Source organism: Rana temporaria, chromosome 3, assembly GCF_905171775.1.
Source record: "Rana temporaria chromosome 3, aRanTem1.1, whole genome shotgun sequence".
NCBI classification, from domain to species: Eukaryota; Metazoa; Chordata; class Amphibia; order Anura; family Ranidae; genus Rana; species Rana temporaria.
The window spans coordinates 482468524-482481485 of NC_053491.1; the positions used below are offsets into that span (position 1 = coordinate 482468524).

Genomic DNA, 12962 nt, shown 5'->3' on the forward strand with positions numbered 1-12962 from the left:
TTTGCAATACCCCGGCCAATACTTTGCAATACCCAGAAAATACTCTGGGGAAAAAAATGTGTTTTAACCACTTCCCGCCCACGTCATATTATGTCCTTTACCTCGTGCAGGGATATCTGAATGATGCCTGCAGCTACAGGCATCATTCAGATATCATTTTTTTCAGCCGGCGATTCTCTACACCATAAGAATGATCATGGCGGCTGTTCCGCCTCTTGATCGTTCTTACGGGAGGCAAAAAGGGACGTCCCCACTCCCTTCGCCCTCCGGTGCTTCTTCTGACTCACCGCTGCGATCGAAGCCAGGATCGTTTTTTTTCTTGTTTTTTTTCAGGCTTCCCAGCCTAGAGGTGAGATGTGGGGTCTTATTGACCCCATATCTCACTGTAAAGAGGACCTGTCATGCTATATTCCTATTACAAGGGATGTTTCCATTCCTTGTAATTGGAATAAAAGTGATCAAAACATTTATTTTTGGGGAAAAACGTGTCAAACTAAAATAAATTAAGTAAAATGAACAATAAAAATAAAAAATAAATATTTAAAGCGCCCCTGTTCCCGCGTGCTCGTATACAGAAGCGAATGTGTACGTAAGTCCCGCCCACATATGAAAACGGTGTTCAAACCACACATGTGGGGTATCGCTGCGAACGTTAGAGCGAGAGCAATCATTTTGGCCCCCGACCTCCTCTGTAACTAAAAACATGTAACCAGTAAAAACATTTAAAACGTCACCTATGGGGATTTTTAAGTAGCGAAGTTTGGCGCCATTCCACAAGCGTGTGCAATATTGAAGGGTGACATGTTGGGTATCTATTTACTCGGCGTAACTTCGTCTTTCATATTATGCAAAAACATTGGGCTAACTTTAATGTTTTTTTTTTTAAAAAGCACAAAACTGTTTTATTTCCCAAAAAAATGCGTTCGAAAAATTGCTGTGCAAATACCATGCGCGATAAAAAGTTGCAACGACCGCCATTGTATTCTCTAGGGTCTTTGCTAAAAAAGCATATATAATGTTTTGGGGTTCTATGTAATTTTCTAGCAAATAAATGATGATTTTTACATGTAGGAGAGGAATGTCAGAATTGGTCTGGGTGTTCCAGAACGCCTGATGGTGCTCCCTGCATGTCGGGCCTCTGTATGTGGCCACGCTGTGTAAAAGTCTCACACATGTGGTATCGCCATACTCGGGAGGAATAGCAGAATGTGTTTTGGGGTGTAATTTGTGGTATGCATATGCTGTGTGTGAGAAATAACCTGCTAATATGAAACTTTTGTGGGAAAAAAACAAAAACCTTGATTTTGCAAAGAATTGTGGGAAAAAATGACAACTTCAAAAAACTCACCATGCCTCTTTCTAAATACCTTGGAATGTCTTCTTTCCAAAAAGGGGTCATTTAGGGGGTATTTGTACTTTTCTGGCATGTTAGGGTCTCAAGAAATGAGAGAGGCTGTCAGTACATCAGATGTGATCAAATTGATCAATTTTCAGTAATTGGTACCATAGCTTGTAGACCCTATAACAGGGATATGCAATTAGTGGACCTCCAGCTGTTGCAGAACTTCAAGTCCCATGAGGCATAGCAAGACTCTGACAGCCACAAGCATGACACCCAGAGGCAGAGGCATGATGGGACTTGTAGTTTTGCAACAGCTGGAGGTCCGCTAATTGCTTATCCCTGCCCTATAACTTTCACCCAGACTAAATAATATCCAAATTTTTTTTTTTTTTTTTACCAAAGATATGTAGCAGTATACATTTTAGGCCAAATTTATGAAGAAAAATTCATTTTTTGCAAAATCTTATAATAGAAATGAAGAAAAATTCATTTTTTTACAAAATTTTCGTTCTTTTTTCATTTATAGCGAAAAAAATAAAAACCGCAGAGGTGATCAAATACCACCAAAATAAAGCTCTATTTGTGGGAAAAAAAGGACAAAAATTTCATTTGGTTACAGTGTTGTATGACTGAGTTATTGTCATTCAAAATGTGAGAGCACCGAAAGCTGAAAATTGGTCTGGTTATTAAGTGGGTTTAAGTGCCCAGTTGTCAAGTGGTTAATAATTTTTTGCTTTATCTAAACTTATGGATCCGTTCAATATTTTTTTTGCGGCATCATTACAAAATAAACACATTTAAAAAAAAAATTTGGAAATAAATTTTCATTTTTCAGGTCATTTGTTTTGATCAAAATGCGAAATTCATAATTTTGAATAAATTTGAAAATTCGGAATCCGAAAATTCAGTAATTCGAAATTCGGAAATTCAAAATTATTATATATATTTTTTTATCCTATCTCTTCTATCCTCCTTCTATCGGTTATGTTATTGCTCACCCCTTTGTGATCGCTTTTACGGCTGTGCCTCCCCCTCTTTCCCTTATTTTTTTTTATTTTTTCTTTCTTTCTGCGGTCGTTATTTATATTGAGTGATAGATATATATATATGTGTTTGTGTGTGTATATATATATATATATATATTTTCATTAACATTTATCATTACAAAAGGAAAAAGAAAAAACAGACATATAAAGAGCAAAAATACATACATATATATATATATATGTATATATATATATATATATATATATATATATATATATATATATATATATGTATGTATTTTTGCTCTTTATGGGCCAGATTCACAGAGCGAGTACGCCAGTGTATCTACTGATACTCCGGCGTACTTTCAAATTTGCCGCGTCGTATCTTTAGTTTGAATCCTCAAACCAACATACAACGGCTTTTGGCTTCGATCCGACAGGCGTACGGCTTCGGATCGTAGGTGTAATAATTCGGCGCCCGCTGGGTGGAGTTTGCGTCGTTTTCCGCGTCGGGTATGCTAATTAGCTTTTTCCGGCGATTCACGAAGGTACGCGCGGCCGTCGCATTCTCTTACATCGACGCTAGTCGGCTTTTCCTGGCGTAAAGTTAAAGCTGCCGTTTGGTGGTGTATAGATAGACTTGCCATGTTAAAGTATGGCCGTCGTTCCCGCGTCGAATTTTGAATTTTTAATTTTTTTTGTGTAAGTCGTCCGTGAATAGGAAAGGACGTAACTCACGTCGACGTTCAAAAAATTACGTCGGTGCAACGTCATTTCGCGCAAAATTGTGAATCAAGCACTTGCGGCGGTGTAACGTAAATGCGATACGTTACGCCGCCGCAAATGTACATGAATCTGGCTCTATATGTCTGTTTTTTCTTTTTCCTTTTGTAATGATAAATGTTAATGAAAACTCATAATATAAAAATCCGAAAATTTGGTAATTCGAAATTCGGAAATTCGAAAATCCGAAAATCGACAATTCAAAAATCCGAAAATAGGAAGCGAAAATCCGAAAATAAGAATGAAAATCCGAAAATAAGAACGAAAACCAAAAATAAAAACGAAAATCCTAAAATAACAAAAATCCGTAAATAAGAATGAAAATCTGAAAATAAGAACGAAAATAAGGAAAAAAATCCGTAAATAAGAATGAAAATCCTAAAATAAGAACGAAATCCGAAAATAAGAACGAAAATCCAAAAATCGACAATTCAAAAATCCGAAAATAGGAAAGAAAGTTTGAATATTCCATAGAGCAAAAATCCAAAAATAAGAACGAAAATCCGAAAATAAGAACGAAAATTAAAAAATAAGAACGAAATCCATAAAATAAGAACGAAAATCCAAAAGTTTGATAACCTGAAAGAATAACTAACTAATAACTAACTATTAAATTATAGGTATTGGAATTTCCTTTCAAATTTAGCTGTTAGTGAATAAAACGAATATGAAATTATCCGAAGTTACGAATTATCTAAAATAACGAATGCCGCATCTAAACGAATGGAACGTAACTAATTAATAATAATAAATTATAATAAATAAAAAATAATAAGTTATTATTATTTATTATTCATTTGTTACTTTCCATTTGTTTAGGTGCGGCATTCGTTATTAATTCGTAACTTCAGATAAATTTGAAAAGGAAATTCCAATACCTATAATTTAATAGTTAGTTATTAGTTAGTTAATTAGTTATTATTTCAGATTATCGAATTTTAAAATTTTCCCTTGTTATTTTTGGATTTCGTTGTTATTTTTGGATTTCATTCTCATTTTTGGATTTTTGCTCTTTGGAATTCTCGGATTTTCTTTCTTATTTTCAGATTTTTGAATTGTCAAATCTTTGGATTTCCGAATTTTTGAATTTCCGAATTACCAAATTTTTGTATTTTCGCTCTTATTTTTGGATTTTCGTTCTTGTTTTTGGATCTACGCTCTTTGGAATTTTCAAATTTTCTTTCTTATTTTCGGATTTTTGAATTGTCAAATCTTCGGATTTCCAAAGTAAATTCAAATACCTATAATTTAATAGTTAGTTATTAGTTAGGTAATTAGTTGTTATTTCAGGTTATCGAATTTTTGGATTTTCACTCTTATTTTTGGATTTTCGCTCTTGTTTTTGGATTTCCGCTCTTCGGAATTTTCAAATTTTCTTTCTTATTTTCGGATTTTTGAATTGTCAAATCTTCGGATTTCCAAAGTAAATTCAAATACCTATAATTTAAGGTAATTAGTTGTTATTTCAGGTTATCGAATTTTTGGATTTTCACTCTTATTTTTGGATTTTCGTTCTTATTTTTGAATTTTCGCTCTTTGGAATTTTCAAATTTTCTTTCTTTTGTCAAATCTTCGGATTTCCGAAGGAAATTCCAATACCTATAATTTATTAGTTAGTAATAGTTATTATTAGTTAGTTATTATTTCAGATTTTCTAGTTTTCGGGTTTTCAAATTTTCGGATCTAAGGGCCAGATTCAGGTACAATTGCGGCGGCACAATGTAACCTGTTTACGTTACACCGCCGCAAGTTTTCAGTGTTAGTGCCCGATCCACAAAGCACTTACCTGTAAACTTGCGGCGGTGTATCGTAAACACGTCCGGCGCAAGCCCGCCCAATTCAAATGGGGCATGTACCATTTAAATTAGGCGCGCTCCCGCGCCAGACGTTCTGCGCATGCTCCGTTCGCAATTTTTCCAACGTGCCTTGTGCGAAATTACGGCGGTGTGACGTGTTTGTGAATCGCGAAATGCGTAACGTACTTACGCTGAAAAAAAAAAAAAAACGACGCGGGAACGACGGCCATACTTTAACATGGCTGGTGTAAAGTTAAGCAATGAAAAAGATTGCTTAACTTTGCGACGGGAAACTAAGACTTGCGCCGACGTAACGAACGCGAAAACCGTTGTGGATCGCCGTAACTGCTAATTTGCATACCCGACGCTGGAAAACGACCCAAACTCCACCCAGCGGCGGCCGAGGTACTGCATCCTAAGATCCGACGGTGTAAGACAATTACACCTGTCGGATCTAAGGGCTATCTATGCGTAACCTGATTCTATGAATCAGTCGCATAGATACTCTGAGAGATACGACGGCGTTTCAGAGAAAAGCCGTCGTATCTCTTCTGTGAATCTGGCCCTAAGTTCTTATTTTCAGATTTTCAAATTATCGGATTATTGAATTATCAAATTTTCGAATTTCAAAAAAGTTCGTTAACGCTTTTCCGTTAATTAGAATATTTCCGAAATAATGAATTTGTCAAATTTCACAAAAAACGAATTGCACATGTCTACTGCGGAGTAGTCTCCACACATTACAGCAGAACGGACCTATAGGGGTTGTGACCTGGAGACCCTTAATAATTATTCTAACCCATATATGTGTCATGTCTTTCCACCATCATCAAATAATGCGTGCCGATGTTGGGAAATAATAATGGCGGTCCCTGGCCTCTTACCGGTGGCGTTTTCTGTGACAGTTCGCGGTTCAGCCTGTCGTTGAAGCCTTGGAGGAGCGTGTTGCCTCCGGTGACGATGACACTGCCGTACAGACCCTGCCGAGACACAGAGAGATTCACGTTACATAGGAACACATTGATCAAGTGTCGGGGGGGTTGTATCAATATCTGTGTCCCCATTGCAGGAGATTTACCTTCACTTCCTGCCCCGGTGACCCAACAGGAAATCTACGTTTTATTTTGTGTATAAAAGTTGTTGGTTTATGGCAGTGAGTTAATGGTATTGAATAGATTTGGGGACTGGATAACCAGTGCTATAGTTCCTAAAGGAAAATAAAATTGTGAGACAAATCCCAGGCTGTGGTGAAACGCGTCGGGTAAAGTAGTTTGGGTCTGATGGAGGGCAATGTGCTTGGACTTGTGGTTGTGAACTCATCCATGTTACAATAAAGTTTTTTTTTTATTTAAGGAAAAGTGGTGACCCCTGCATTGTGGAGCTGTAGAAGACCTTATATCTCATTTCCCGGTCTAGTCGGAGAACAGTCCTGGGGGGAGGGAGCAGAGGATCCAGATAAGAGGTTTCCAAAATGTCCTATATACCTGCCACAAGAGGGCGCCCCATGTATCCAGGCAGATGGCACATTACTGAGGTCAGGCCCCCCCCCTTATATGTACTCACCGGTCTTATGTCGATGTCACACATCCCGATACTACTGGTCACTACGTGTCCCACCCCCAGCATGGTGTTACCAGAGAGACCCTGAAAAGAGAAGAAAAGTTACAAAGCGCCCCCTACAGGATATCACTTCTATTTCATGCATTTCCTCTGTGGTGTGGTGGATTTTGGACGGGTCTTGGGGTGTGTTTTATGTGCGGAGGTTTCGTTACATATCATGATTTATCATTGTATACATCTAACACAGTGGTCTCCAAACTGTGGCCCGAGGGCCGGATGTGGCCCTTTGCTTGCCTTTATCTGGCCCTTGGAGCACTATGCCTCCCAATGATAAGAGACACTATTCTGCCATCTGACACCGACAATGGAGCACCATATCTCCCACTGACACCACTAATGGGGCACTATTCCTCCCTATTATACCAGAAATGGGGCACTATTCCTCCCTATTATACCAGCAATGGGGCAATATTCCTCCCCCTAATACCAGATGTTTACTCCCACTGATGCCAGGAAAGTTTTCACTCCCGCTGGCCAAAGTCCGGCCCTCCAAGAGACTGAAGGACAATAAACCGGCCCTTTGTTTAGAATGTTTGGAGACCCCTGATCTAACAGAACAGAAAAGCCAGTACTCCCGTTACTGGGAGGGGCATTAGTGCTCCCATTGTTAGTAGTCCCATTACTGGGAGGAGCGTTTGAAGTCCTATTACTAGGAAGGGTATTAGTACTCCCATTGCTGAGAGGGGTATTAGTACTCCCTTTGCTGGGAGGAGTATTAGCACTTCCATTGTTGGGAGGGGTATTAGTATTCCCATTATTGGGAGGGGTATTAGTACTCCCATTGCTGGGAGCATTATAAGTAGTCCCATTGCTAAGAGGGGTATTAGTATTCCCATTACTGGGAGTATTTCAAGTCCCATTATTGGGAAGAGTATTAGTGTTCCCATTGCTGGGAGGGGAATTAGTACCCCCATTGCTGGGAAGGGTATTAGTACCCCCATTGCTGGGAAGGGTATTAGTACTCCCATTGCTGAGATGGGTTTTAGTGTTCCCATTATTAGTAGTCTCATTACTGGGTGGGATATTGGTAGTTCCATTACTGGGTGGGGAATTAGTAGTGAAAGAATACCCCTCCCTTTGCTCAGATGGGTATTCGTACTCTAATTACTGGGAGAGGTATTAGTACTCCCATTGCTGCAAGGGGTGTTAGTACTTATATTGCTTGGAGGGGTATTAGTACTCCCTTTGCTGAGAGGAGTATTAGTAGTCCCTTTGCTAAGAGGGCTATAAGAAGTCCCATTGATGAGTGGGGTATTAGTATTCTCATTACTGGGAGAAGTATTTGAAGTCCCATTACTGGGAAGGGTATTAGTACTCCCTTTGCTGGGATGGGTTGTAGTACTCCCATTGCTGAGAGGGGTATTCGTGCTCCAATTGTTAGTAGTTGCATTACTGGGTGGAGTATTAGTAGTCCCATTACTGGGAAGGGTATTAGTAGTCCCATTACTGGGAGGAGTATTAGCATTCCTGTTCTGGTTAGATGATGGCCTTCCATCCAGGAGTGGTGGGTGTGTTTTTGTTGGTACAGTAGTGCCATTACTGTGAGGGGTATTAGTAGTCCTATTACTGTGAGGGGTATCAGTAGTCCCATTACTGGGAGGGGTATCAGTAGTCCCATTACTGGGAGGGGTATTAGTAGTCCCATTACTGGGAGGGGTATTAGTAGTGCCATTACTGGGAGGGGTATTAGTAGTCCCATTACTGGGAAGGGTATTAGTAGTACCATTACTGGGAAGAGTATTAGCAGTCCCATTACTGGGAGGGGTATTAGTAGTCCTATCACTGGGAGGGGTATTAGTAGTCCCATTACTGGGAAGGGTATTAGTAGTACCATTACTGGGAAGGGTATTAGTAGTCCCGTTACTGGGAAGAGTATTAGTAGTCCTATCACTGGGAAGGGTATTAGTAGTCCCGTTACTGGGAAGAGTATTAGTAGTCCTATCACTGGGAGGGGTATTAGTAGTCCCATTACTGGGAAGGGTATTAGTAGTGCCATTACTGGGAAGGGTATTAGTAGTCCCATTACTGGGAAGGGTATTAGTAGTCCTATCACTGGGAAGGGTATTAGTAGTCCTGTTACTGGGAAGAGTATTAGTAGTCCTATCACTGGGAGGGGTATTAGTAGTCCCATTACTGGGAAGGGTATTAGTAGTGCCATTACTGGGAAGGGTATTAGTAGTCCCATTACTGGGAAGGGTATTAGTAGTCCCATACACATCACCTTCACATTGGATGGGTCGAAGAGCCCCTCGGGGATGCGCAGTCTCTCAGCGCCATAGTCTGTGTTGTAGCCATTGGGCATCTCATAATGGACGGTGGGCATCTGAGCGGCCACCCTGCACAGAGAGGAAGAAATCGGTCCATGCTCTATAGCTTTAAACCGCACCTTTATTTCTTATATCTTTTTTATTATTATTGTTACATATTCATACACACAGCATATGTTCATGAGCCAATGGGATTCATTATCTAATTATACCTATATATATATATATAAAAAAAAATTATATTATTTTTTTAAATGGATTGCCATTATAATTATTATTATACAAGATTTATATATATATATATATATATATATATATATATATATATATATATATATATATATATATATATATATATAGCGCCAACAGTTTGCACAGCACTTTACAAAATAAAGGGTTCCAGTACAGTTACAATATAATTCAATACAAGAGGATGAGGAAGGCCTGGACCATAAGAGAGGGCCTGTACCATAAGAGAGGGCTTGGACCATAAGAGAGGGATTGGACCATAAGAGAGGGCCTGGACCATAATAGAGGGCTTAGACCATAAGAAAGGGCTTAGACCATAAGAAAGGGCTTGGACCATAAGAGAGGGCCTGGACCATAAGAGAGGGATTGGACCATAAGAGAGGGATTGGACCATAAGAGAGGGCCTGGACCATAAGAGAGGGCCTGGACCATAAGAGAGGGCTTGGACCACAAGAGAGGGCCTGAACCATAAGAGAGGGCTTGGACCACAAGAGAGGGCCTGGACCACAAAAGAGGGCTTGGACCACAAGAGAGGGCCTGGACCATAAGAGAGGACTTGGACCATAGGAGAGGGCTTGGAGAATAAGAGAGGGCCTAGACCATAAGAGAGGGCTTGGGCCATAAGAGAGGGCTTGGACCATAAGAGAGGGCTTGGACCATAAGAGAGAGCTTGGACCATAAGAGAGGGCCTGGACCATAAGAGAGGGCTTGGACCACAAGAGAGGGATTGGACCATAAGAGAGGGCTTGGACCATAAGAGAAGGTTTGGACCATAAGAGAGGGCTTGGAGAATAAGAGAGGGCTTGGACCATAAGAGAGGGCTTGGATCATAAGAGAGGGCCTGGATCATAAGAGAGGGCCTGGAACATAAGAGAGGGCCTGGAACATAAGAGAGGGCCTGGACCATAAGAAAGGGCCTGGACCATAAGAGAGGGCTTGGACCATAAGAGAGGGACTGGACCATAAGAGAGGGATTGGACCATAAGAGAGGGCCTGGACCATAAGAGCTCATAATCTATGTTATCTGGAGGCAGTTTCAAGCGGACACTTACTGTTCATCGTACGGAGAGTCTGACACTTGCAGGACGGAGGCCTGGAAATCCTGGATGACCTCCTGGTGGAGATTGAAGGACAGTTTATTAATTCTTAGACCATGTCTGAGATACGGCACATCTACAGTACTTTTGTTTTCATAGAAACCTTTACAGGCCATGGAATTGACTAAATATGAACACCCAGCTTGCTGAAACAGGGCAGAGAGACGGGTTCACTTAAATGCCGCCCCTTCTTTACTTACCCACCACGCTAGAGAAGCCCTTACACAGAGCTAAGAGCTCTCACCCTAACCCCGTGTGATGGTATTGAGCAGTGGCGGTGCGTCCATAAAAGGGTGCAGGAGCGCTACCCCCCCCCCCATCATGGCACCGCTCTAATTACCATAGATAACTTCATGCATTGCATGAATCCAGAGGGGGCTCTAGGCTTTGTGAGGCCTTGACATGGGGCCCCACTTACGCCCATGATGGGAAAAATAATTCAAGGACAAGAGCCTCTTCCCCACAACCCTGGCCGGTGGATGTGGGGGTCTGCTGGGCAGGGGGCTTATCGGAATCTGGAAGCCCCCTTTAACAAGGCGGTCCCCAGATCCTCTTTAATAACTCTTAATAACTCTCTTTAATAACTAAAGGGTGGGGGCCATCCGGTGATGTCACCTGGTGAACCCGTCCCCCTTGTGACGTCATTGACTGAAGGCATGCTGGGTCATTGACGTCACAAGGGGTGGTGTCACTGATATTCAGTGGCTGCTTTTGATGGGCACAGTGGCTGCGTTTGATTGGCACAGTAGCTGTGTTTGATGGCACAGTGGCTGCATTTGATGGGTACAGTGGCTTTGTTTGATGGCACAGTGGTTGTGTTTGATGGGTACAGTGGCTGTGTTTGATGGGCACAGTGGCTGTGTTTGATGGGTACAGTGGCTGTGTTTGATGGGCACAGTGGTTGTGTTTGATGGGCATAGTGGTTGCGTTTGATGGGCACAGTGGTTGTGTTTGATGGGTACAGTGGCTGTGTTTGATGGCACAGTGGTTGTGTTTGATGGGTACAGAGGCTTTGTTTGAAGGGCACAGTGGTTGCGTTTGATGGGCACAGTGGCTGCGTTTGATGGCACAGTGATTGTGTTTGATGGGTACAGTGGCTGTGTTTGAAGGGCACAGTGGTTGCGTTTGATGGGCACAGTGGCTGCGTTTGATGGCACAGTGATTGTGTTTGATGGGTACAGTGGCTGTGTTTGATGGCACAGTGGTTGTATTTGATGGGCACAGTGGCTGCGTTTGATGGGCACAGTGGCTGGGTTTGGTGGCACATTGGTTGTGTTTGATGGGTACAGTGGCTTTGTTTGATGGCACAGTGGTTGTGTTTGATGGGTACAGTGGCTGTGTTTGATGGCATAGTGGTTGTGTTGGATGGGTACAGTGGTTGTGTTTGATGGCACAGTGAGGCTCCAATCGATGTTTTTTTTTTTCTGAATTTTTCAGTTTGTTTTCACCCCCCCCAAAAAAAAACTTTGAGCGCCAGCCGCCACTAGCATTGAGCCAATTAAGCACCCGGATTGTTACCTTGGAGAAAGGGAAGTGAGTACCATTTTCCTCCATATCCAGGAGTATTTGCTGCTACAAAGGGAAACATTTCATGGAGCCGTAGCTTTAACCTTCTTGGGAAGAACTGAGGATGTATCCCTACATCTTAGCCTAACGTCAAAACCTAACCCTTACCCAAAGATTGATCTAACCCCTTAGACATGACCTTGAGCCCTAAACCTAACCCTTAGGCCTCCTTTACGCCTATGTTTCCCATGGTTTGCGTGTGGAACCTTGTGCAGTACATTGGGTGCCAAAGGACCATGCAATAGAAAAATGTTGCCAGTCCATTTCTTGTCTGTTGCCATGTGTTAGCCCCATATAAGCTCCAGAATGTGGCCCATTGATTTTGAAGTTGCTGCCAAGAGACGGCTAAGAGCTCTCTCCCAGCCCCCCATCTGACAGCATTCAGCCAATCATCAAGCACCAGCATTGTCATCTTTGGAGAAAGGGAAGTGAGTTCCATATTCCTCCATATCCAGGTATTTTCTTCATGGTTGGTGGTTCAATGTAACAGCAGGGGAGCAAACCAAAGTCAGTATTGCCTGCTGCAGTGGGGAATATTTCCTTAATATTTCCTTGGTAAGAGCACATGGTCAAGTTAAGCTAACCAAACCAAAGTTGTATCCCTACATCTTAGCCGAACGTCAAAACCTAACCCATACCCAAAGCTTGATCTACCCCTTAGACATGACCTTGAGCTCTAAACCTAACCCAAAGCTTGATCTAACCCCTTAGACATGACCTTGAGCTGTAAACCTAACCCAAAGCTTGATCTAACCCCTTAGACATGACCTTGAGGCCTAAACCTAACCCTTACCCAAAGCTTGATCTAACCCCTTAGACATGCCTTGAGCCCTAAACCTAACCCTTACCTAAAGTTTGATCTAATCACTTAGACATGACCTTGAGCCCTAAACCTAACCCTTACCCAAAGCTTGATCTAACTCCTTAGACATGACCTTGAGCCCTAAACCTAACCCTTACCCAAAGCTTGATCCAACCACTTAGACATGACCTTGAGCTCTAAACCTAACCCTTACCCAAAGCTTGATCTAACTCCTTAGACATGACCTTGAGCCCTAAACCTAACCCTTACCCAAAGCTTGATCTAACCGTTTAGACATGACCTTGAGCCCTAAACCTAACCCTTACCCAAAGCTTGATCTAACCACTTAGACATGACCTTGAGCCCTAAACCTAACCCTTACCCAAAGCTTGATCTAACTCCTTAGACATGACCTTGAGCCCTAAACCTAACCCTTACTCAAAGCTTGATC

At 41.7% G+C, this 12962-nt stretch overlaps 1 protein-coding gene across 2 annotated transcripts in view; it reads right to left on the bottom strand.

Annotated features, from left to right (window-relative positions):
• The window catches only part of ACTL6B (actin like 6B), a 37526-nt gene that overhangs the window by 8800 nt on the left and 15764 nt on the right, over positions 1-12962 (bottom strand). For both annotated transcript variants that reach the window (XM_040347027.1, XM_040347028.1), the window contains exons 9-12: positions 10099-10160; positions 8752-8866; positions 6474-6554; positions 5795-5890 (exon numbers count right to left, since the gene is read on the bottom strand). In XM_040347027.1, coding sequence (XP_040202961.1) covers positions 5795-5890; positions 6474-6554; positions 8752-8866; positions 10099-10160 — 354 coding nt within the window. The remainder of the gene's footprint in view (positions 1-5794; positions 5891-6473; positions 6555-8751; positions 8867-10098; positions 10161-12962) is intronic.